This window comes from Mesoplodon bidens (genome assembly GCF_964165515.1).
Source record: "Mesoplodon bidens genome assembly, chromosome: 11".
Lineage (NCBI taxonomy): Eukaryota > Metazoa > Chordata > Mammalia > Artiodactyla > Ziphiidae > Mesoplodon > Mesoplodon bidens.
Window position 1 is genome coordinate 60,854,417 of NC_138167.1, and position 25,048 is coordinate 60,879,464.

At 58.4% G+C, this 25,048-nt stretch overlaps 1 protein-coding gene across 1 annotated transcript in view; it reads left to right on the forward strand.

Moving 5' to 3' along the window:
- The window catches only part of CELSR1 (cadherin EGF LAG seven-pass G-type receptor 1), a 148,146-nt gene that overhangs the window by 112,130 nt on the left and 10,968 nt on the right, over nucleotides 1–25,048 (forward strand). Inside the window, exons 12-25 of the mRNA XM_081249039.1 lie at nucleotides 206–380; nucleotides 964–1,105; nucleotides 3,285–3,405; nucleotides 5,125–5,308; nucleotides 5,760–5,861; nucleotides 6,526–6,620; nucleotides 7,286–7,495; nucleotides 8,721–8,904; nucleotides 10,436–10,579; nucleotides 13,985–14,189; nucleotides 15,005–15,172; nucleotides 16,872–16,998; nucleotides 18,721–18,921; nucleotides 24,387–24,561. Coding sequence (XP_081105165.1) covers nucleotides 206–380; nucleotides 964–1,105; nucleotides 3,285–3,405; nucleotides 5,125–5,308; nucleotides 5,760–5,861; nucleotides 6,526–6,620; nucleotides 7,286–7,495; nucleotides 8,721–8,904; nucleotides 10,436–10,579; nucleotides 13,985–14,189; nucleotides 15,005–15,172; nucleotides 16,872–16,998; nucleotides 18,721–18,921; nucleotides 24,387–24,561 — 2,233 coding nt within the window. The remainder of the gene's footprint in view (nucleotides 1–205; nucleotides 381–963; nucleotides 1,106–3,284; nucleotides 3,406–5,124; nucleotides 5,309–5,759; nucleotides 5,862–6,525; nucleotides 6,621–7,285; nucleotides 7,496–8,720; nucleotides 8,905–10,435; nucleotides 10,580–13,984; nucleotides 14,190–15,004; nucleotides 15,173–16,871; nucleotides 16,999–18,720; nucleotides 18,922–24,386; nucleotides 24,562–25,048) is intronic.

A 25,048-nucleotide genomic window follows, 5' to 3' on the forward strand; every position in this document is an offset into this window, starting at 1 on the left:
CCTGGGATCCGCACCGGGGGCGAGCAGAAGCGCCCCTCATCCCTGCCATCCCCCCACCGGTCCCAGCCCTTTCGATAAATGAGTCATAGCTTTTAAAACAAGGGACCCAAGAGAATTTGGGGTTCTCTTAACCCCTGGTTACCTTCTGGGGTTCCTCCAGCCCCAAGGTCCCAGCACCAACTCTGGCTGCCCTTTTTTAACACAGGGTGTGAGAATGGGGGAGACGGCCACCAATATTGCCACACTGAACATGAAGGACGCCCTCAAGGTCAGGGTGAAGGATGGCTGTGACGTGGAGGACCCCTGCTCCTCCAGCCCCTGCCCTCAGCATAGCCACTGCCACGACACCTGGGACGGCTACTCCTGCATCTGTGACAGAGGTGGGCGCCCACAGCCCCCCATTCCTGGTGCCCGTCGGTGGAGGGCGATGCCTTTGGTGTTTAAAACACACTGTGGAAAGCCGAGTTGGGTGGCGGCTCCCCCGTCACATCTCTGGGGGTCTGGGGCACCCTGAGCTTTGTTTTGTAACTAAGGAGTGGCCCTGTGTCCTGTGTCGTCTTCACATGGGGGACAGGGGACACTCCCGGTTGGATCCTCAGGGCACATACTGAGATGAGGGAGAGTCTGTGAAAGGCGCACATTTGAAAGATAATATGTTCAGTGGTTGCCTCTGAATTTTGAGGTGACGTGGCTGTCCTCAGCTGGTACCCACCCACTGTGAGCCCTCCCGGGGGGCCTGGGAGGCAGGCCCTCATCTCTGCGTTTCCAGGTCTGAGCCCCCGAGTGTCCGTGCTTCCCGTGACTCTGAGAGGCTTTGCCCCTTTCCTCTGCAGAGTAGCATGGAAAGTCGAGGCTGGGGAAGCCGCAGATTGCTAGTACATCCGAACACAGAGGGTGTCGCTCCGGAAAGCGGACTCGCAAAGCCAAATCCTGGGGTGGGCTAACGCTGGCCTGTCCCCGCAGGGTACTTTGGAAGGAAGTGTGTGGACGCGTGTCATGTGAACCCCTGCAAGCACGTGGCAGCCTGCGTGCACAGCCCCGACTCCCCGCGGGGCTACGTGTGTGAGTGTGGGTCCGGCCACTACGGGCAGTACTGCGAGAACAGGTGAGAGTACGCCCTCGCTTTCAGGGTCCACGTGGCCACTTCTCCTCCTGACCTGTTCTCTCCTCTTTGCTATTTAACCCCCAAATACATGCGGTTCAGGATAACAAGGACATATTTTTTTCAATTTGGCATGAAATAAATGAGAATCCGGTTGGGCATCTCGCAGTAACCCCGCTGAGCATGTTTCCACCCCAGAAGCGCACAGCACACCTCATTTATCAAGAGCCCAGCTGTGCACAGAGCAGGCAGTCGCTGAGATACGGGAAGATGAGTGTAATTACAGAAAACACTTTATCTTTCAAGCCAGGAGTGGCAGTCATCTCTGCCGTGCACGTGGTCCTGGTGTAATTCATTGGGGGCATCTTGCTCTCCAGGGCCCCGCAGTCCAGGTGTGTAGTCACCACAGGATGAGCGCTTTCTCCCAGATGGGACCATGAGGTACTTCACACACCAAGACTCCAGCCCCTTTGGGAGGTGATGCAGTCAAGGTTGATAGTCCTTGGCCAGGGCCGGGCCGTCCTGGTGCAGGAGCCGCGTGGTGCCAGCCTGCTCCGCCTGGCCGGGACACCTCGCTCTGCTCTTTGTCCACTGGGGACCGGAGTGTGTGCTGTAACCCACCCCCCATGATCCGGATGCAGCCACCGCCCTCGGCACCGCACAGCCCATTGGATGATGGTGGGTTGGGAGTCAGCGAGGCTGAAGGAGGGGGCGTTCCAGGGGGGATACCAAGGGGGCAGGGCCGGAGGGCAGTGATGGGATGAGACCGGTCTAAGGAGCTCAGCGGGTGGGTCCCGGGCAGAGCTGGCGCATGCCATCCCAGCATGTTCTGCGCTGGGGAGACGCACAGGCCTGGGTAGAGGGCCTGCCTGCAAACCAGGAACAGAGCTTGGCTTTGTAGAGGCCGCAGGGGCCCTGCAGAAAAGGGGCAGAATCAGGTCTAGGTGTCAGAGCGCCCCCAGCTCACAGGTGGAGTGTGGTGGAAGCAGACGGAAGCTAGAGGCAAAGGGACCAGCTGGGAGGCCGTGCAGCGTCCCCAAGGGACGTGCGGCGATGCCCGCAAGGCAGGGCTGAGGAGGCAGCGAGGAGGAGTATGACACCGAGCCTCTGGGATCCCCACACTTGAGGTAGATCCATCAACACTAGCCTGGAGCCCCAGCCCATCCTGGTCGTTGTTATGCACCTAGTGTGTACACAGTCAGTACTTAATAATTGCTGGTTAGGTGAACAAGTGAGTAGGAGAGGTTGATGGCTGGCAGGTGGGCGGATGGAATGCCGTTAGCCAGGATAGTAAACACAGGGCAGCGGTTCATTTCGTGGAGCCTGAAGGACACTTGGGGGGCATCCCCAGGCAGACAGGTCAGCAGCGGACACTCAAGTGAGCGGTCAGGTGGGGAGTGGGCGTAGGGTGACAGCAACAGGCAGCGGCCACCACCAGGCGGGGCAGGGAGGAGCCTGGCCTCAGCACCGTGGAGGTCGCCTGTCTCAGGGTCTGCCCGGGCAGCTCGAGAGGGCAGGACTGGGCAGGTCTGACGGTTCTGAGCCCCCCGTGTCCAGCCCAGGGCTGCTCTGAGCTGACTGAAGCAGGCTCCACATCCCAGGAAAGGCTGCTCCCAGCATCCGTGGGGATGTGGCCAGCATTTGACCCAGGGCACCTGGGAAGCATTGATGCTGCCGGTCCCACCGGTCTCGTGCTGGCAGATGCCTGGGACCTGGGAGAAGGTTGCCCAGGGCAGCTGGGCTCGGTCTGCGCCGGGTGGGGCTGGGTGAAGATCCAGTCTGACAGTTGGGTTAGTTGTCCCTGAGCGCCTTCCCTCGTGGCCAGGCGTCATGGTGTAGGGGTGCTGAGCAGAGAGAACTTCCTGACATGGTGCTCATAGGAAGCTGGGTTTGGGGCACTCACCTGCATCTTGCAGGTGGAAGAAAAAAGTGAGCAAACAAATTATTTTAAAATAACAGTATTGTAGGTAGAACCCTTCCAAATGCGGGGCCCTGGAAGGCTGGGCATAGGTCATAAAATGCTAAGTCCTGCAGGTGGGGGCCAGCAAGGGGGCAACAGACCACTCAGGGGGGCGGGAGGTACCCAGAACTAGTCCAGCCGAGGCCCAGGCCTCCATCAGCCCTCTCGTTCCAAGAAGGGCAGTTCTGTACACCTTCCATCTGCCGTCTGATTTCCCAACAGGATCGACCTTCCGTGCCCCAGAGGCTGGTGGGGGAACCCTGTGTGCGGGCCTTGCCTCTGTGCTGTCAGCAAAGGCTTCGACCCCGACTGCAACAAGACCAACGGGCAGTGCCAGTGCAAGGTGAGGCCTGGCCACGGGCGGACAGCAGGGACCCAGGGAGACGGCGGGGCGTGCACACGCACACACCCGCCCACACGTCTACCTGGACACGAGCACACACACACTTGGGTACTCACAGGGTTCACTGTGGGTGAACACAGCTTACAGGTTCTCACCTGTAAGCTGGCTCAGCCCCACACACGGTCACGGGAAACCAAGCAATTTCTGTGAGTTTGACTCGTCTTCGTCACCAAACATAGTTCTCCTGGTTGGCCATTTTCCTGGTCTTTTATCAAACCACTCAATGATGACCAACATTTAAAAAGAATATTTAATTAGTTAATTTGCCTTCTCCGGGTCTTAGTTGCAGCACGCAGGATCGTTGCCGCGTGCGGGATCTTTAGTTGCGGCATACGTACTCTTACTTGCAGCATGTGGGATCTAGTTCCCTGCAGGGATCAAACCCGGGCCCCCTGCATTGGGAGTGCAGAGTCTTAGCCCCTGGACTGCCAGGGAAGTCCCCAGTGATGACCAACATTTAAAATATGAAAAGCTTTGCCCACTGCCTCGCCTCGGGTGCCTGTCATTCTTGTGCACGGCCGCAGTGTTCTCAGCCCAAAGCACAGGGAACCCCGGCCCTCTTGGCCTCCCAGAAAACTCCACGTACCTTCAGAATGTTGTGTCGACAACTGCCGTGAGCTGCCGGTAACTTGAAGCCCAAAGGAAAATTCTATGTGTCACAGTAGCAGCTCGGAGGGACACGCTGTCCCGCGGCCAGGCTTGCTGACCCAAGAGGGGAGCCTGCCGTCATGGCGCCCTCTGATGCTCCCCGGCTCCCTGTCTGACATGCGTTGTGTCCCGTGTGTTCCACTGTGCCTCCGATGTCGCCTGAAAAATCATAAGGGCCCTAGCAGATCGGGACCACGCAAACCACATGGTGTGAGGTGGCGGTCATGGCATTGGTGGGGCGCAGGGCAGGAGGAAAGTGAGGAGGGTACTTGGGGGAAACATGCCTAGGGTTTTTTTTTTCATCAAAAATTATAGAAAATGCAGAAAGGCCTGTAAAACAGTGACAGTGATACCGTGTGCCCTCCCAGGGTGACTGCTCACATGCAGTGCCTCCTCAGGGACTGAAAGACACACAGTTGGAGCCCCCTGTGGGACAGTTCCGTGTCCCTGCCTGACACAGAAGCCTCTGTCACTGGCCACAAGTCTGCCCAAGTCACAACCTGTCCCAGTTTTCAGCCGGGGACCCTTGGACCTTGGGAAGCCAAGTGTCCTGGCAAGGGCAGTGTGGCCAGTGAATGGCCAAGCTGGGCGTAAATCCAGGACTTTCCAGAACTGAAGCCCATGCTCTTGACCATCAGCTTGCCCTGCCCAGTGACACATGTTCGGGTGGCTTCTAATTTCTCACAATTAAAAAAAAAAAAAACACTTCCATCAGCCATCCTGGTACCCTTGTGCATAGATCTCCATTTGAATCTCTGATCCTTTTTAGGACATATGGTGGCTCACGGTAAGTGTTTGCTGAGATGTGAGAGAGGGCGTGTCTTCCTGGAGGACACACCTGCCCCATCCGCTCTGGGGGCCCCAGACGCCGCTGGCCTGGAGGCCGTGGGTGGAGGACAGCCGGGCTGGCCAGGGAGCCGGGCGGGAACCCTGATGTTGCTCAGGAAACGCCCTCCAGGTGTAGGTTGTCTGCGGTGTCTGACGTCCAGCCTCTGCTTCTGGCTCTTGCAGGAGAATTACTACAGGCCCCCGGGGCAGGACACCTGCCTGCCATGTGACTGCTTCCCGCACGGCTCCCACAGCCGCGCGTGCGACATGGACACTGGCCAGTGCAGCTGCAAGCCTGGCGTCATTGGCCGCCAGTGCAACCGCTGCGACAACCCTTTTGCCGAGGTCACCATCCTCGGCTGCGAAGGTCCGCGTTGCCCTTGACCCTCTCAGGCTGTACGGCAGGGACAGGCCACTGTGTGTCTGCGTGTGTGTGTGCGTGTGTGTGCGTGTGCGTGTGTGTGTCTGCTTGTGTGCACGTGTGTCTGCGTGTGTATGGTGTGTGCGTGCATTTACGTGCACACGTGCGTGCGTCTACGTGTGCGCATGTGTGTGTGTGTGCACCCCACACTCCTGGGGCATGGTGGGGGCGCCTGACAGCCTCCTGGTCCAGCTGTGTCTGCTTGGCCTTCTGTCCACTGGCCCGTCAGGAGGCGTGGGTCAGAGCCTGCGTCCCCCCTCCCCCTGTTCTAACACCGATGGGGGGATGCGAGGGGTCCGGTTCTTGGTGGGGGCGGGGCCTCCGTCCAGGAGGATCGTGTGGAGCATGCTGCACGTCTGTGTGCATGGCTGAGCGCCTTCTCCCCTCTGTACCCCAGTGATCTACAACGGCTGTCCCAGAGCATTTGAGGCTGGCATCTGGTGGCCGCAGACCAAGTTCGGGCAGCCGGCCGCAGTGCCGTGCCCTAAAGGGTCTGTGGGTAAGTACCGCGGGGTGTGGCCTGTGGCATCCGTTCCAGGCGGGACGTTAGACGGAGGCGTGCGGCTTGCAGGAGGGCCGGCCGAGGTGTCAGAACTCACCGGCTGTTCCGTGTTGAAAGAGTTCCTTTAGCCAAAGTGATTGGGGGATAAGATGACTTTTTCCTCAGTCGTAAATGATAAAACCTGGAAAGAGCACAATGAAAATACAAAGAGCCTAGCGGCCGGGATGGGGACAGTGGCGGGAGGCTCGCACAAGCTGCCTCACCGCTCGCAGCATTGGCACCTCATCATAAAACGGGGATGGTAACTGCGTCTGGCTGCAGGGGGCCAGGGGAGGTCTAGTGAGTCGGTGCAGAGAAAGCACCAGCCCGGAGTGGGATCCGGGTGGGCTTGCAGCGCATGTGGACACGGTGGGTGCTCGATGGACCACTCAGCCGATTTCTCTTTTCACGGACTCGCTCAGGTGTCCACCCACAGTTGCTGGGCAGCTCAGGCCAACGGTAAGGCCTGGTTGTGAACATCAGGCAGCTGTCAGCGTGTTCCCAGGTCTGAGGGCAGAGCAGTGTTGGCTCCATGGCTAAGGCACCTGCTGGCCCTGGGCCAGCTGAGGGCTTCATTCACAGCTCAGCCTTCAGGCTTGGAGGGTCCTTCTCTGTTCCCTAGGAAATGCGGTCCGGCACTGCAGCGGGGAGAAGGGCTGGCTGCCCCCAGAGCTCTTTAACTGCACCACCGTCTCCTTCGTGGACCTCAAAGCCATGGTAGGCTGCACCCTGGGGACGTGCAGGAAGAGGGTGGGCTTCCAGGCTGCCGGGTCATGCTGGTCCCAGGCTGGGCGGGGCCTGGGGACAGCATATCTGTTCGGGGCACCGTAGCAGCAATCTCCTCTTCCCTTTCCAGATCCCACCCTGCGTCTGGTTCTGCAGACTCAGAGTCCCCACGTCCGAGCCCCCCACCCTGCCATCCGCCCATGACTCACGGTGTCATACTCTCTCCCTTCTTCCACCTGGTGTCTTTTTCCAAGTGCTTTTTAGCCTGACAGACCCTCCTTTTTTGTGCCATGGCCATCAGCCCAAGTTCATTTTGGGGCTTGGGGATTTTTTTTTTTTTTTTTTTTTTGTGGTACGCGGGCCTCTCACTGTCGTGGCCTCTCCCGTTGCGGAGCACAGGCTCCGGACGCACAGGCTCAGTGGCCATGGCTCATGGGCCCAGCCGCTCCGCGGCATGTGGGATCCTCCCGGACTGGGGCACGAACCTGTGTCCCCTGCATCGGCAGGCGGTCTCTCAACCACTGTGCCACCAGGGAAGCCCAGGGCTTGGGGATTTTTAAAATTCTTTTCTGACAAGGGTATTTCCACTGGAAAGTAGTGGATTCTGAGTCAGGGGAGGGGCCCAGGGCCGACCTGGCACTTGTTCCCCGACCCAGAACGAGAAGCTGAGCCGGAACGAGACGCGGATGGACGGTGACCGGTCCCTGTGGCTGGCCCGGGCGCTGCGCAACGCCACACGGCACACAGACGCACTCTTTGGCAATGACGTGCGGACGGCCTACCAGCTGCTGGGCCGCGTCCTGCTGCATGAGAGCAGCCAGCAGGGCTTCGAGCTCGCGGCCACGCGGGACACCGACTTCCACGAGGTAGGAAGGCGGCAGGCAGAGAGCCCCACACGTCCAGGGGTGAGCTGGACCGGGGGCCCTGGCTCGGTCGTGGAAGGTCATCTGGCCCAGTGTCCTCAGGGCAAGACTGCCCTTTTCAGATGTGAGCCCAGGCCAGTTCAGTGACCAGCAAAAGGGTTTCCAAGTGTTAGGAGGGTCTTGGCAAAGGGACAGACCTGACGGTGATGACAGTGGTGCCGCTGTCAGCTGACCACTGCGTGCACGCCAGTGTCCTGGGGGCTACAGGAATCGGCCCACTTATTCCCACACACATCCTGTATGAAGCTCAGCTGTCGCCCTGCTTTACAATTAAGGAAGCTGAGGCACAGGGAACCAAGGACACACAACCCATAAGAGGGGGGGCGCCAGGACCCCCCCGCAAACTCTGAGATCCTGCTCTCACACGGCTTGATGCCTCCTCCTGCAGAGACAGTCCTGTTTTGTCTTTAAGTGATCAGGCCCTGAGACGTGTCTCTTTAGCATAACCCGCGAGGAGGCTCGTTCATCCAGTTTATAAGCCACTCTTGCCAGGGGTGCGGGTGAGGCATGGCATTGCCTGGTGCTTCCTCTTCACTCCTCTCTAAGGCCTCCCCGTCCACACAGAGCCCCCAGGGACCTCCCCTGTCCCTGCAGAGCCCTCAGCGCCTTGGCAGTGTTCCCGCACCTGTATTTCAATCCAGGTCTGAGAGTTTGGGCCCAGGGAGTTTGTTCCCACTTCCGGTTCTTCGCAAACAGAAGTTTTCCGTCCTGGTTTCCATCTGGGTTGTGGCCCCTGCATCCCCGTGACATCCCGAGTGTCCTCCCCACGCTGCCCCCTGTCCATCTGAGGTGTTCAGGGCGGGAGCATCACCCGAAATGGAACGCGCAGCGCATCCTCGGCTGCCTTGCTGGGGCTCAGCGACGGGTCGGCCGTTCCCAGGCCAGGCTCTCCTGGTGGGACTGGGGGTTCTGATGTAACGGGGGGCGTCTCTGCACGCCTGCTCCCCTTTGTGTCTCGGGGTGCCCCCGATGAAACCCCCTGCAAGGTTTCCCCCGACACGTGTCTCCTGCCTTGGAGATGAGACCACAGCCTCTCGCGGCTTCTGATCCTGGCCCGGCCTGGTCCTGTGACCTAAAGGCTCTCTGGAGCCTGGGCCCCAGCGTGTCAGCCAGGCCTCCGCTGGCCAGCCGCTCACATGAGCTGAGTGCTGTCTGTCTGTCTGACCAGGATGTCGTCCAGGCAGGCAGTGCCCTCCTGGCCCCGGGCACCAGGGCCGCGTGGGAGCAGATCCAGCGGAGCGAGGGGGGCACCGCACAGCTGCTGAGGCACTTCGAGGCCTATTTCAGCAACGTGGCCCGAAACCTGCGGAGGACCTACCTGCGGCCCTTCGTCATCGTCACCCCCAACATGAGTGAGGCTGTGGGCCTGGCGGGGGGGACGGTGGAACCCCGGGGCCCGTCTCAGGTGCAGTCCCCCTCGGGCATCTCTGGGAGAATGGTCGACGCTGGCAGGATCTTGGTGGTCCTCTTGCCTTCAGAACTAGGTGTGGGGCTGCCCAGGGAAGTGGGCTGGAGGGTCTGGCGGCAGGTCCAGCCTCCAGGCTCACCCAGAGGCACAGACCCTGGGAGAGGGACGGGGACAGGCAGCTGGCACCTGGCGGAGGGGGAACCCCCTCCCCGGGCCGGGAGCCGAGCCACCAGCAGAGCCAACGCTTGTGGACCGAGTCACCCCGAGGGCCCAGGACGTGCTGCTCGGGGGTCAGGAGTTGAACGTCGGCTTCCTTCCTGGGGAGGAAGCCCTGGTGGTAGAAGCAGCCTTACCCACCCAGACATAGCAGCAGAGTCCCTGGAGCGGGGGCCCGTCCTACAGGCAGGGGCTGCTGGTTTTCTCCTCCTGTGACTGTTTACTTAGCACCCCCATGGGGGCTCGGGCAGGACCCAGGGATTGCCCCTTCCCAGGGAATCGCCCCTTGAGTTAGCCGATTATCTGTCGCCAGAAGGGCCTGAGCCTTGAATCCAGGTGCGGCGGCATCCCTAGCATGAACTCTCAGGCTCCCAGGGAGGGGCCCTCACTTCCTGACTAGAAGACGTTCGGGCTGGTCTGCACCTCCCAGGCCCACCTGAGCCCAGGATGCCACCTGCCTTGCATTGGGGTGGAGGTGGGCTTGGGAGCCCGTCATCACTGGGGCAGGACAGAAGGGTGAGTGCCCGGCATTCCGGCCTCTGTCCTGAGAGAGGGTCTGGCAGAGCTGGCCTGCAGACTCTCGGGGACAGACAGGACACGGGCGCCTGACGGGCAACTGGTGTAGCCGTTGCCCCCCAGCCCCTTCCAGAGACTTCAGGCAGGTCCCGGCCAAACCTCTGGCCTACCTCTGCCCACACACCCCTCCAGTGTCCTTCTCTGATGCCCTGTGGTTGGGACCATCGCCCCTGCACTGGGCCGAGAGCTTCCTTCTTGGTTCTCCCGGTGCTCGGGCCACAGGCCAGCCCTGTCCATCCTCCCAGTCCTTGGGGCCAGTGGCCCCTGCCTCCCGTGTTCCAGGGCTCCCACCCACCCTGGTCCTGAGCGCCTCAGGTGGGAGCACAGCCCTTGCCTGTGCAGTGAATTGAGGGCACCCTTTGTATTGGGGGTGTTGGAAAAACGGCTCAGTGGGAAGACCTGGGGGGGTCGCCCTGGAGCCTGCAGGGCTGACTGCCAGCAGGGACACAGCTGCAGGGAAATGACACACCCGTGGTGGGGAGCCGGGGGGGGGCGCCTCCTGAGCTCCCCGAGACCCCCGGTAAGGCACCAGGCTATGTGACTCAGCAGGAAGTGGAGGTAGGTTCTGTTGAAAGGTGATCGGGGACAGCCGTCCTGGTCAGTTTGAAAACAGCACGGGTTCGGGCAGGCTCTCTGCGGGAGGGGCTGGGAGCCGCATGTGACGGAGGCGCCTGTGTCCGCAGTTCTCGCCGTCGACGTCTTCGACAAACTGAACTTCACAGGAGCCTGGGTGCCGCAGTTCGAGCACCCGCGGGGCGAGGTCCCCAAAGACCTGGAGTCCTCGGTCTTCTTCTCGGAGGACTTCTTCAAACCACCCGAGAGGAAAGGTAAAGCTGCTAAGACACGACGGCTGCCCTTGGGGGCGGCAGGTGGAGGAGGGCGGGCCTCTGTCGTGCCGCAGGGGGAGTGGGTCCTGCGCGTGCACATCTGCCCTGCATCCAGCTGCCTGTTTGCTGGCGTCAGACGGAAAGGCAATGGTGGGGTGTTTCTTACAAAACTTGGGCTAATTTATAATGGGATGAACGAGTGAACACCTAAATTGTGCGTGAGGTTGTCTTCCTTGTGCAGTGAAAAGCTGCCTCTCCGTGGATGTAAAATTTTTAGACTCCTCCCTGAGCCCCCACCACCACCAAAACCAAACCAGAGCCATCTGTGTGCAGTTCTCCAATCCTGGGTTAGGACTCTAATACCACACGGCTTAAACATGTTGAATTTTCTTAAAGTATTTTTCATAGATCCACTCAAGCTACTGAAAATGTCTCCCCCAAGGTAAGAGCTTGAAGACATAAAATTCTGTAACGGACAGTTAAAAATTTGAAGGGTTTTAGTAAATTCATTTCGTCAGTTTCATGGGTATTATTCAGGCATCTTAAAAACTTTTAAAGAGGGTTTTACACTGATGTAAGATCAAGCTTGACAACTGACCCCATCTTACAAATTGTATTTATTTGGGATTGATTTGGGTTTTCAACATTCAGCAGTCTGTTTGGTCCATAGTTATCCTCAGAATAGTGATATACAGTCATCACCCCTTTATCTGTGGTTTCTGAGTTTTCAGTTACTCGAGGTCAACCATGGTCTGGAAAATTCCAGAAATAAACAATTCATGTTTTAAATTGCGTGCAGTTCTGAGTAGCTCGTTGCAAGTTTACTCCATCCCACCCGGGGTGTGAATCATCCCTTTGTTCAGCGTATCCCTGCCCTTTGGCCACTTAGGTGATCAGATCGACTGTCAAAGTATCACAGGGCTTGTGTTCAAGTGACCCTTATCTACCTAATATTACAACCTCAGAGCAAAAATAGTGATGCTGGCAAGGCAGCTGTGCCAAAGGGAAGCCACGAAGCGCTTCCTTTAAGTGAAAGGGCGAAAATTCTCGACTCAGTAAGGAAAGAAAAATCATACGCTGGGGTTGCTAAGATCCACGGTAAGAACGAATCTTCTCTCTGTGAAATTGTGAGGAGGGAAAAAGAAATACATGCTAGTTTGCCATTGTACCTAAAACTGTAAAAGTTACAGCCACAGTGCATGATAAGTGCTTAGTTAAGATGGAAAAGGCATTAAGTTTGTACAATAAGGTATTTTGAAAGAAAGAGAAAGACCACATTCACATAACTTTTAACACAGTGTATAGTTGTAATTGTTCTGTTTTATTATTGGTTATTGTTGTTTTCTTAATGTGCCTAATTTACAAATTAAGCCTTATCCTAGGTGCGTATGTATAGGAAAAAATATAATATATAATAGTGTTTGTAATATCTGCAGTTTCAGGCATCTACTGGGGCTCAGCCCTGGGGCTTGGCTCCGAGCCTCTGCCCACCGCTCACCCGCCCCCTCAGGCTTCGCCAGGCTTACGTCCTCCTTCCTCAGACACTGACCTTCTCCCCTTGGTCCAGATCCCTTCTTTGCCCTGACTCCCTCCTAGGCAGGCTCTCCAGCCCTTGTCCCAGGCAGCATGTGTGCCTGTTCTACTGGGGCAAGGTACCCCCGGATGCTTTGCCCAAGGGGGGCCTCCGATACCCACTTGCTGGCTGACTGGTTAGCTGGAGACACGATGGGCCAGTCGAGTCGTGGAAGAAACTGGGGCTTTAGACCCACCGAGGTGTCTGGGGCCAGGAGCAGACATGGGGAAGGGGTGTGTGTGCTCTGGGGTCATGGTCATGACACGCTCCCGAGAGGCCACCCCGCTGCAGGGTGCTGTCTGGTGTCCCGGCCGCAGCCTCTCACTTGATGCCCCCGGGAGGTGACATCCCTGCTGGAGCAGGGGGCCTGGAGCCCGGCCCAGGGCGACTGAACAGAGGCAGTGGAGCCAGGCGGTGGGAGGCTTCGGGAGCACCGAGTCAGCCTCCTTATGGGGCCCCGCCTTGTGGGACTTCACAGGAGGGGGGAGCGGGTAGACGCACTTGCTGCTGAAGATGATGACATCAGCTCGTCAAGTCCGAGCCCTCGACAGGGAGACGTCTGTCTCAAGTCAGGGTGGGGGCCTGGGAGGATCACCCAGCCTGGGGGAGCATCGGGCCCTCCACTCAGGAAGCCCACAGCCTGCGCTGCCCTCGCCCAGAGGAAGAGCCGGAACAGCCCAGTTAGGTGACTGGCCAGCCAGAGCAGGAGAGTGGGTGGTGACTCCACGCACCTTCCCTAAAGCTCTCAGCCAAACCCTGGAAAACAGCAACCCTAGTGGCAGTTGGAGCCGCCTGCCTCCCTGCTGACCCCATAGCCAGAGTGTCGATGACCAGCCTGCATCACCAACCAGCCTGAGTGAGGCTGGGCGGTGTTGTTAACCAGCCTGAATGTAGCTAGCTGGTGCTGTTAACCAGGCTGAGTGTGGCTAACCAGTATTGTTAACCAGCCTGAGTGTGGCTAGCTGGTGCTGTTAACCAGATTGAGTGTGGCTAACCAGTATTGTTAACCAGCCTGAGTGTGGCTAGCTGGTGCTGTTAACCAGCCACTGACCAGCAGGGCCCTGAGCAGGGTCAGAAGGGCCTGAAAGGTGTGTGGCATCCCCATCACGGGGGCAGAGGGGAGACCCTCCCCCACCGCACCTCCAGCCCCCACCCCCTGCTCTGCTTCTGTCCTCCCCTCCCCCAGACGTGTCGCCCCTCCCAGAACCCGACCCTCAGGGCTCCACCGCCCGCCCCTCTGGAGCCTGTGCTCTGGGCAGTGCATACTGGGCGGTGGATGTTTCCGGAGACAACTCCTGGACCAGGCACAGCCGGGGCACTTTGTGGACTGTGGAAAATGTGGGTGACTGTGGCTGCTTTCTACAAAGTCAGTCTCCAGGTTCCCCACATAAGTGGAATTTACATTATTTGACCAGCTTCTCTCACCGAGCATCGTGTGCTCAAAGTTCATCCACGTTGTCGCCTGTGCCAGAACCTCCTTCCTTTCTAAGCCTAAATGACATCTCCTTATATGGAGGGGACCGCGTTTCGCTTATCCAACATCCGTTGATGGACACTTGTGTTGCTTACACCTTTTGGCTGTTGTGAATCACGCTTGCTGTGAGCGTGGGTGTGCAAGCATCTGTTGAGTCCCTGCTTTCAGCTTTTTGGGGTGCACACCCAGAAGTGGAGTTGCAGGGTCCTGTGGTGGTTCTGTATTTGGTCTTTTGAGAAACCTCCTACCGTTTCCCATGGAACATCTGTTGATTTCAGGAAGCACTGGCTCAAGTAGAAGGCGATTGGTGGGAACACAGGCATCCAGCCCCCTTCCTCACGCTGTGCTTACGTTGCAGAGGGCCCCACGGTGAGGCCGGCCGGTCGCAGGGCCGCCCCCCAGACGGCACGCCCGCAGCCCAGCGCCGAGATGGAGGCCCCATTCAAGAGGCGGAAGAGACACCCCGAGGAGCCTGGCCAGTTCGCCATAGCCCTGGTCATCATCTACCGGACCCTGGGGCAGCTCCTGCCCGAGCACTATGACCCGGACCGCCGCAGCCTCAGGTAAGCCTGGCTCCAGGAGCTCGGGGCGGGGGGGGGCAGTTTCCAGAGGGTTCCGAGGCTTCCATAAGTCAGAATCTCAACCACTGGAACACCTGTACAAGCACACTACGCAGTGACCCGGGCCCACGGCCAGAGACCACTGCCCTGTGATCTCCCTGGGACAGAGGTTCAGGGTCTGCCTAGTGTTTCCGCCAGGAACGCCCCTCCCCAGCACACACCCCAGGCTCAGCAGTGTAATTCCTGCTCGGGGCATCCGTCCCCGCATACCTGCCTGCCACCGGCTGTTGGTGGCCCCAGCACCCAGGGCAGCTACCGGCTGAAGAAGCACATGCCACCGAAGGGCTTCGAGGCCTGAGCAGAGGCGGAGCACAGAGGCTTCACTTTTCAACCTTAGAATCACTTCCAGCTCCTGCCTGGCTCTGTGGTCTTCATATGCATCCTTCCCAGTGGCTGGATGAGAGGCCTCCCTGAGCCGTCACCACTGCACCAGCTTCCTTTCACTGGACAATTCCCAGCGTTCCAGGGATTTGCTGTTCTCCGTGGAGGGGCCTTGACGTCTTCGCGCACATACCTTCTTTTCATTTTAAATTTCCAAAGTCTGCCTTTGTCCCAGAGGTGACCCTGTGCTTGACCGTTGGTGATAAAACCTTTACCAGGGCCTCACCACCGCTCCCTTAGCCATGCCTTCCCAAGGGCTGAGGCCGTGGCTCCAAGCTCGTGCGCCTGATTCGGTCCCTCCTGGAGAGACCTCCGCGGCGTGTCGTCATCAGGGCTGCACGCAGGTTTGTGCCTGTGCCCTGGCTTCTCCCCTGCAGGCTGCCTAACCGGCCCGTCATCAACACACCCGTGGTGAGCGCGGTGGTGTACAGCGAGGGGACCCCGCTGCCCAGCCCCCTGGAGAGGCCCGTCCTGGTGGAGTACACCCTCCTGGAGACCGAGGAGCGCACCAAGCCAGTCTGCGTGTTCTGGAATCACTCCATCGCGTACGGGTGATGCCCCTCCCTGCCCTGGAACGCTGCATCTCCTTGGGGGGCTTTGCTGAGGCCAGGTGTGCCTGCGCACAGGTCCCCAGCGCTCCATTGGCAGAGCGCCTTGGGAGTTCTTCTGTGGCCCATTGCTTCCCTTCCAGCCCCTCCTGGGGGTGTCAGAGTCCCCCATAAGCCCACAGTTAAAACATGTGTGCACAGGCATGTACACATATGCACACCTGGAAACACAAACATACACGTGTGCACATGCACCCAGCTGTGACCATGCACACGTGTACACGAATGCACACAGACACATCTGGAAACATAGGCGTGCACGATGTTCACACATAGGGTCACACACACATGTGCGCACACATGCACAGGCACACACAGAGATCCCTCGAGAAGACCAGCGTGGAGATGGGGCCCCTCACCTGCGGGGCTCCGGCCAACAAGCGCCCCGTCCACCACCAGACAAGGCCGGGGTTTGTTCTGGACACACACGGGGGCGGGACTCAGTGACTGGTCCCAGGGTCCTCCCACCGACAGCGGAAAATCCCTGATGTGTGTAGGGGAGTCTCTGTACCAGGCGAAGGTCCCTGACCTCAGCCATCCCGCCCTGGAGACCCACATGGCAGCTGCTGGGGCTGGTTTGACCCCTCAGAGGCCCCGCTCACATCAGCAGCATCCATCTGCCTCCCACCCCCGCCCCCAACGCTTGCAGCCAGGACGGAGTTTTGTGCTCACTCCCATGCAGCCCAAACATTCCCCAAAACTGCGGTTCCACTAGGTGGGTCGGGTCTCTGCTGCGGGGGCCTCTGCTGGGCGCCCACGCTGGGAAGCAGGTTTGGATCAGCAGGCACCACGCGCCACTCTCTCCCTCCTTCTGTAGTTTCCAAATTCCAGTTAATGAGCAACCAGCGTAGTGCCTGGAGGGCAATAGACGCTTGGCTTACAAAAGAGAATGCAGGGTCCACTTCCACGACAAGGCTGGTGTTGAGGTCTGTCTGGCACGCGTCAGGCTCGGCTGTCTCTCATGGTCAGTTGATTGAACCCCAGCAATTAGCCAGCCGGGGCTCTAATTATCCTTTCTGCTTTGTGCTGCATCTGCCATCCCAGACCTTAAAGTTCTTGGCAAACGTGTGTTAGCCTTCACATCCCATTTTACAGATGAGTACACTGAAGATCAGAGAAGCTACTTGACTCTCCCAGAGTTAGGGAGGGCAGGGCTCTGTCTGAGGCCGAGACACACCTGTAGCAGCCTGTCACTTGGAGCTTCCCATCAGTAAAACGGGGTAATGATGGGGCCCTGCTTCCAGGCAATTGCCATAAAATGTTGTGCAATCTGAAGGTGAAAGTATAAAACGGACGTGAGATGTTTCTTCCTAAGTCATCGAGCCTCAAAAGGAGACCAAAGCGCACAGTTGCTATTTTAACAACTGACAAATGTCTCCGGCAAAGGGGCCTGCGGCCCCCCGTTGAAGTCTTACTGCTGAACGATGCATGAACGTGAACGGCAGAGGGCGCTCATCAGAGGCCCCCACCGGCCTGGAGCGGGAAGGGAGAGGGTTCACACGGCCCGGGGGTTGCCGGGGCTGTGGTCCTCACAGCGATGACAGTGGCACTTGGCTGGGGTGCAGCGAAGATGTTGCTTGGCTCCAGTGGGGGCAGGAGGGCCCCAGAGACCCATTCACCCTGCTTTTCTCTGCAGCATCGGTGGGACTGGAGGGTGGTCGGCCAAGGGCTGTGAGCTGCTGTCCCGAAACCGAACCCACGTCACCTGCCAGTGCAGCCACGCGACTAGCTCGGCCGTGCTCATGGACGTCTCCCGGCGTGAGGTGGGCACCGCCCCCAGGGCAACCCCTGCCCAGCTGGCAAGTGTGTCCTGGCCCCCAAGCCCACTCTTCTGTGAGCTGCATCTTTCCTGCTAAGGGCTTTGAACAAACTGAAGCCACAATTAAAAACTGTGCTCCGGGAGGACTGGCCAGAATCTGTTAGGATTTCCGTAACAGAACCCCCTTAGAAGAGTTTTCAAAGGGTCCAGGTTGTAAATTAGAAACCATGATGGCAGTCCAGAGCCTCAGAGAGGAAGCTCCTGGAATGTACACCTCACTTCAAAACAGGGTTCTCAGCAGTCTGTTAGGTGATGCTGTTTCTGCTGCGCTTTGAATTTTAAGGAAGAAAAGAGATGGCTGGCGGGAACAAAGGGAGTGTCTCTCTTAAGTGCTGCACACACTGGCCCCAAAGGACAAAGGAGGCTCCGTCAGGAGCCCCAAGCAGCAGCGGGACAGCTGATGTTTAACCTCCAGTGTTTTCGGTGGCCTCTGTGGGCCTCCAGTGAGGCGGGGGGGCCCAAGCAGGGCAGGGTCAGCTTGGCAGGGTTGTGTACTGGTGTCAAGGAGCCCAACCGAGGCCTGGGAGCCCTCACCCTGTTTTCAGGCTGGGATGTGTCCCGGGCGGCCACACCATCATCCCTCCCAGGACTTCCCGGTATGCAGCGGCCCAAGTTTCTGTCACATTCTGGGGAGGGTGAGTCAGCCACAAGTTGCTGCTGATGGGTGTTAGGGTGACAAGAGCAGAGAGTGTGCCTCTGGGAGCCCAAGACAGAAAACTCCCATGGGCCGAAGCTCCGGGTCCCAGCCAGAAGGGGGTTAATAATTAGTGGTCTTTGTTCATGGAGGGGCGGATTTGGGGGTCCTCTCATGGCCAGGAAGCTGGGCAGCACCAGGAGGGGACTCGCAGGCAAAGGAAGCAGAAGTTCAGGTAGAAGAAATTAAACCAGAGCAGGAATCAAGGCTCCCACGTCCCAGGTGCCTCAAAACCAGAGGCCTCTAAATAGCGCCCGAGCCTTGGGGAGTAAGTGCTGCTGCAGCTCCCAGCCTCTCTGAGATCCCTGAGCACTTAGTCCCCCCACCCATCCCACTCAGGCCCGGCTCCCCGAGTTCCCCGGGCAGCCCCGGCTCACAGCTCTGTGCAAGTTCAGAACGGTGCTTTCTGGAAGTTACCGGAGAACCGGAGCTACTTGCTCCCCAAATGCTGAGCCTTCATCGGGTGCCAGGTCCTGGACGAGTGTCCTATTTTGCAAAAAAAGCACAGGAGACAAATGTGGTTTCCTGCAGCTGTGGCATCTCTCTGCCTTTTGTGTGAACTGAGGCTCTGTTTGAAGGTCTCTCAGCTCAGAATTTGGGTGGACAGGCCCCACACCTGCCGGACAGCAGGAGTTATGTGTGAGGCTTTTTGTTTTTCAATTTTTTTTTCTTGTGGCAAAATGCATGTAACAGAAAAGTCACCATCTCAGCCATGTTTCAGTGTACAGGTCAGGGGCATTATGTACGTCCACGGTGTTTGCAGCCGTAACCACCGACCTCCCCAGAGCTTTATCACCTGAAACTGTTCGTTTGGTTTTTGCTGTCGGTTTTTGCACCCCCCTGAGAGCCATGTCGTAGTCACGCTGGTTCCTGTCCGCAGTAATAATATGTTAATGTGTCTTGATTGTGCAAAAGCTCCATCACAGCCATGGCCCTTACGTGTTCTCCCGCCTCTAACCAACCCGCCTGCAGCACGGAGAGGTCCTGCCCCTGAAGATCGTCACCTATGCTGCCGTGTCCTTGTCCCTGGCCGCCCTGCTGGTGGCCTTCGTGCTCCTGGCACTGGTGCAGATGCTCCGCTCCAACCTGCACGGCATCCACAAGAACCTCATCGGGGCGCTTTTCTTCTCCCAGCTGGTCTTCGTGATCGGGATCGCCCAGACAGAAAACCCGGTGAGGCCCCGGCCCCTCCCCTCCCTCCACGGCCGCCCGTGTGGCCCCGTGGGAGCACATGCTGTCCAACTGCCCTCCGAGGCCGAGGCCAGAGGAGTTGTCCGGGCGGAGTATCTGTTGCTGTTTCCGTCTGGCGGGTGCAGCTGGGAGTTGGGTGGGAAGCTGGGAGCCCAAGCCTGTGGGCTCACTGCTTTGTGCCTGGTGGGAATCTCCCTCCAAGGGCATCCTCGGGAGCCGGGGGCTCCATACGCCTCAACTCTTACTTTCCTGACCCAGACGCTAGTGATTTCGTCAGAAATTACATTTGTGAAACCCAAGAGTCCTGGGAGCTGTCACTTGAGCCTGAAGCTATCCCTGTCAGTCAGCGTCTCCCAGCCCTGCACTTGCTGGGGAGTCATGGCCACGTCTTCTGTGAAATCCCAGGTGTTTCCCCAGAGGGGGAGAGAGAAGTCTAGGACAGGCCCAGAACTCAGGGACATGTTGGTGGTGGCGGGTCGGCAGGGTTGACAAGAGAAGGGAGCTTGAGACTCGTGGAGGGGCGGACGGGGTTAGATACGAAGTGTCTTGCTCAAGCTGTCCCAGGGCACATGGGCTCCTGGGGTATCACGTGGGTTCGTGGGGTGTTACATAGGCTTCTGGAAGTTATTGTTAGGTGATTAGATTATACAGCTGATACGATGACCTCACAGAAAAAATCCTAACCAATCTACAGGCGCATTATAAGAAATAATTAAAGAGTTTAGCAAGGTACGTGGCTATCAGAGGAGATGGATGTGTATCATATCATCAGTTGCGTTCCTGCCCACCAGCCACAGTGTGTTTAAAATGTAACAAAGGAGTGGCTGGAAATGACTGCAGCAGAGACCTGGGCAGAGGCTGAAGTAGTTTGGCTTTTTTTTTTTTTTTTTAACAACTTTATTGGAGTATAATTGCTTCACAATGGTGTGTTAGTTTCTGCTTTATAACAAAGTGAATCAGTTATACATATACATCTGTTCCCATATCCCTTCCCTCTTGCGTCTCCCTCCCACCCTCCCTATCCCACCCCTCTAGGTGGTCACAGAGCACCGAGCTGATCTCCCTGTGCTATGCGGCTGCTTCCCACTAGCTATCTATTTTACGTTTGGTAGTGTATATATGTCCATGCCACTCTCTCACTTTGTCACAGCTTACCCTTCCCCCTCCCCGTATCCTCAAGTCCATTCTCAAGTAGGTCTGTGTCTTTATTCCTGTCTTACCCCTAGGTTCTTCATGACATTTTTTTTTCTTAAATTCCATATATATGTGTTAGCATACGGTATTTGTTTTTCTCTTTCTGACTTACTTCACTCTGTGTGACAGACTCTAGGTCTGAAGTAGTTTGGCTTTGAAGGAGGAGAGGATGAGGCTCTGGTTGAAGCCAGAGTCGGGGTGGGGTGGGGTTAGGGTCAGGCGGGAGGCGTCTGTAGGATGGGAGAGATCTGAGCCCGAGTGATTCCAGGGGGAGGAGGGAGGAGGGGTGGCTGGTGGCTGGGGCGAGGTCCCCGGGGGGGTGGGACAGGGACCGGCCCTGGAGGGGGAGACGGCGGCACGGCCAAGGTCACTGGGGAGAGGAAAGCAAGAGGAAGGAGAGAGGTTTGTGGCTTGGTCCCCGGCTGGCTGCAAGTGGTTTTTCATTTTTACAAAGGGGTTTTCAGAACACAAGGGTCACAGCACGTTGATGGGGGTGAGGGCAGTATAGGCGCTGTGCCCAAGGCTTCACATGCACCCTCTGGCTCGTTGAAACATCCCTGGGGCCCCGGGAGGTACAGCATCCCTGTTCACAGGTGAGGAATCCGGGGCCAGCAAGATTGAGTGACCTGGCCCGGGACAGACAGTTCACTGTGTGTGTGTGAGTTCATTGTTCATCACTAGATGGTGACCCTGATGGCCCTGGGGAGACGTGAGGCCAACTGACCATCACACGTGCATATGTAGTGACTCCAGGAAGTTCCCAGCTTGCTACTCTCACCTAATCCTGATCTCTCCCACGGTGCGGGCTCTGCCCTTTACTTTCTCAGTGGACGGTTCCAGCTGCCATGTGCTGTTAACAGAGCTGACATTTCTTCATTCCTCGTGCAGTGAGGACTAGTTTTGTTTGTTTGTTTTTGCGGTACGCGGGCCTCTCACTGCCGTGGCCTCTCCCGTTGCGGAGCACAGGCTCCGGACGCGCAGGCTCAGCGGCCATGGCTCACGGGCCCAGCCGCTCCGCGGCACGTGGGATCTTCCTGGACCGGGGCACGAACCCGTGTCCCCTGCATCGGCAGGCGGACTCTCAACCACTGCGCCACCAGGGAAGCCCCAGTGAGGGCTATTGATTGTCACTGTATTAAATCTACCAAAGACCCAGACCCTAGAAGCACTCTCATCTCTGCCCATGGAGCCCATACTCCAGACACAGACTCGGATGGTGGTACAGGGGTGTCAGGTTCCAAAATGGTCCCATGGTGGCTGGTGGGGGAGCTGTGCCTGGCTGGAGAAGGGCTGAGCAGGACCGTCCATTCACTGTCCAGCGGGAGGGGCCAGGATCGGAAGGGGACAGGTCGGGGATCTGGTCACCCAGAGCCTGAGGGGCTGGCCAAGCAGCGCCATCTGTGTTTTGCAGGCAGCGTTTTACCATGGAGAGCCGTGACCGGGTCTGCATTTTAGGAAGAGGACCCTGGCGACAGGGAAGATGGGTTGGAAGGGCAGAGACTGGAGGTCAGAGAGGAGCCAGGATGGCGTCTTCCTAGGTCTGGTGGGTGGAGTGAGGCCAGGACAGCGGCAGGAGTCGGCACCCGGTGGGTGGGGAAGGAGGGGGGCGTGAAGCCACGAGTCTCCAAGAGGGGGGCCGCCAGGAGAGATGGAAGCAGACAAGAGTGGCTGGTCTGGGTGAGGCTGGACACACCCATCCCCTGCGGGCTGAGGCGAGTGCAGAGCTGAGCTGGGGAGGCTGCCCTCACATGAAGAGGACGCGTGTCTGTGGGAATGGACAGCCCGGAGAGGGACATGGAATAGAAGACACGGATGGCATTTCTGGCTCGCTGGCCAGGGCCCCCTGCAGCCTGGAGCTCTCCCTCCTCAGTTAACGCAGGCAGGGGGCCCCTCCGGAGGCTGGCACTAGGGAGAGAGGCGGGGCATCCAGGCAGACAACCTTGAGAGGTTTGCGTGATGACCTTGGCGGCTCACCAGCATGGACATGGGGAGCCCCGGGCCTGGCCCCGGGGGACGGACCGTGAGCGTTTGTCGGGCTCCCAGGGCAGGTGGGGCTCTGGAGAGGCTGGGCCGCCCCTCTGCACCCGCTGGGCTCAGCGCCCCTCCCCTGCCTGCATGTCCTGGGGGTAGGGGCTGTGTGACTCAGTGCAGAACCCTTCAAGGTGCCTTTGAGTGGTCTGAACGGAGGGAGGAGAGCCGGTGACAGGCCACTCCTTGCAACTAAATGCCGCGTGACAAATGCGCAGAGGCAGTCACTCATTGGTTTCAAGCACTGACTCATCCGCCGCCTGGAAGGAGAGCTTTGCAGCCTCCACGCGCTGGTGAGCAGGAAAAAGAGGGGGAGGAGGAGTGCCGTGCACATAGTTCTGGGGCTTTGGCACCGCGCCTGGTTTTGATGGGTGTTCTGTAAACTCACAATCCCATCTCTGGGTGAGGTTTTTCATCTCCCAGATTACTGGCAGGTTGAAATGATTTATTGTGCATTAGTGTTTGCTCTGTTTCTGGAAAAGGTGGTACCTTCGGTGCAGAAGTCCCTGCATGTACGGCCCCATTACATTTTAGAATGTCAATTTCTGACACTTTTTTTTTTCCAAAGGTGGTTTTGTGAGTTTACTTTTCACATTATTTAAGGCAACATGCCAGCCTTCTCACCCTTCTGACTTCTGCTGAGCCAACGGTGCTTTGCACAGGGACGGCTGGGGGTTGGCGTGGGGTACACCCAGCCCCAGGCTCCCCCTTCGCGGCCAGGCTGACCGCTTTGCCCGTTGCTAAGTGCAGACCCCCGTTTCCTGTCCAGCATCTGAGGCAGAGGGCATGTCTGCTTGAGTTCCTGCTTTGTGCTGTACTGGGCAAATATTAATGCTAACGTGGTTCCCTCCCGCATCTCCGGAGCTTTGTTTCTGGAGAGAACTCGGCCCGTCAAGGTGGTCTTAGCCGCAAGTGGCACTTGTGTTCCCAGCAAGCCTGGGCTCTGGGGCGCTCCCGCGGGTGCGCTGCCCTGGGACTGAGCGGAGGCCTCTGCGTGCGTCAGGCGGTGGCCCTCTGTCCTATGCTCCTGTCTGTTGGGGTGTGGGTGTCAGGGAGGTCAGGCTGCCACGACAGCAGCCAGGACTGGACAGGATGTTTCAGGGTGTGGCCACGCCATGGGCGTGGCCAGGGGCTTTCTCCTCCGCCTCCCCTCCTTCCTCTCCTCCCCTGCCAGTCCAGCTTCCTGGGACCTGGAGGGGAGCCTGCCCGCATCTCCCAGCAGGTAGACCTTGGGAATCCTGGCCGGGCAGCCAGCCCCTCTCAGGAGCACCCGGTGAGGCTGCTCTGGGCCAAGGTGGAGGTCTTGAAGTTCCATCCCGGAGCACTTGGGACTGGATTTGCACTGACCACCTCAGGCTGGACGCCCAGGATCCCACAGTGCCCCCAGCCCCCCACCACTGCCGTCCTCATGTTCTTGCACCACCTTTGGTGTCCAGGGACTCAGGGCTGGATCATCAAGGCTCCCAGAGGCCGGGAAGCTGACCCTCAACTGCCCTGTGGAGGTTGACTTTCACTTCCTGGCACTCAGCCACTGGCCAGACACACAGCCCCACGGGGACAGAAACAGAACAAACGTTCTCATCCCTGTTTTCTTCCGCAGGAGGTAGAGCCTCCGTTAAATCAGCGCAGGTGGGATGACCTTGTTTTCATATGAGGGCGAGGTCACGAGGCCCGAGGCTCCTCCCTCCCGCTGGCCGCATCTGCTGGACCTCGGAGACCCGCACGAGGGCTGAGGTGGTGGGTGAAGGCCACCGTCACGGTCTGGGGCCACAGCCTGGGCAGCCTGCCTCCATGATATTCTTTTTCTAACTTTAAATGAAATGCCAACATTTAAAACTTTGGAGCCATGACCTGAAAATACAAATTTTCTAGCTTCTAATGAAAACACTAGAGGCTCTGCCAACCCGTCGGCCCTGGGTTATGCTCAATCCTGGCGCCGATCCAGGTTGGGGGGTCCCCAGGGCCCCCAGGTGCCTCTCTCCCTGTCCTCTGTTCCACATCAGGAGCCTGGGACGCTTGGGACTGTTGACACTCAGCCGCTCCTGGGTGAATCAAAGAGGGAAAAATTGACTTGATTTCCTTTTTCAGACCTGTGTGCCCTCACGTTTGCAAAGTGGCCCAACTTGGTGTCTCCCCCGCCCCCATCTCCATGCCATCTGGCCCTCAGTCCGCGGCGCAGGGCCCGTGGCTGGCGGGCTGCGCTGAGCGGCTGCCTCTCCCCGCAGTTCCTGTGCACGGTGATTGCCATCCTCCTGCACTACATGTACATGAGCACCTTTGCCTGGACCTTCGTGGAGAGCCTGCACATCTACCGCATGCTGACTGAGGTGCGCAACATTGACGCCGGGCCCATGAGGTTCTACTACGTCGTGGGCTGGGGCATCCCAGCCATTGTCACAGGTGAGGATGCGCAGAGCAGCCCCGCCAGGTGGCCCGGGCTGGGGACCGACCACCACTCGGAGGACCCGCATGGCGTTGCTGATGCAGAAACCCACGTCAGATAAACCAACGCCCCCGGGTGCAGGTGGGGGAGCTCTCTGGCCTCTTCTTGGGCACTCAGCAGAGGAGGGGCACCCGCACCCACATCTGCTCACACGAGTGTCATCATCGGTGAGGGATGCATCTCCTGTCAGGTGTGAGTCCCTTGAGAGCTGGGCCCAGGCCTGTTCAGGGCTTACCTGTGGCATCTAACAGACAAGCACTCCCTTGTCTGCCCGCTTTGTGGATAGACGGGTGAATGGTGGATAGGTGGATGGGTGGATGGATAGGTGAGTGGATGGATGGATGGAGAGATGGGTGGATGGTAGATGGATGAATGGACGGATGGTGGATGGGTGGGTGGGTGGATCGATGGATGAAAGAATGAGTTAATGAATGAACAGAACAG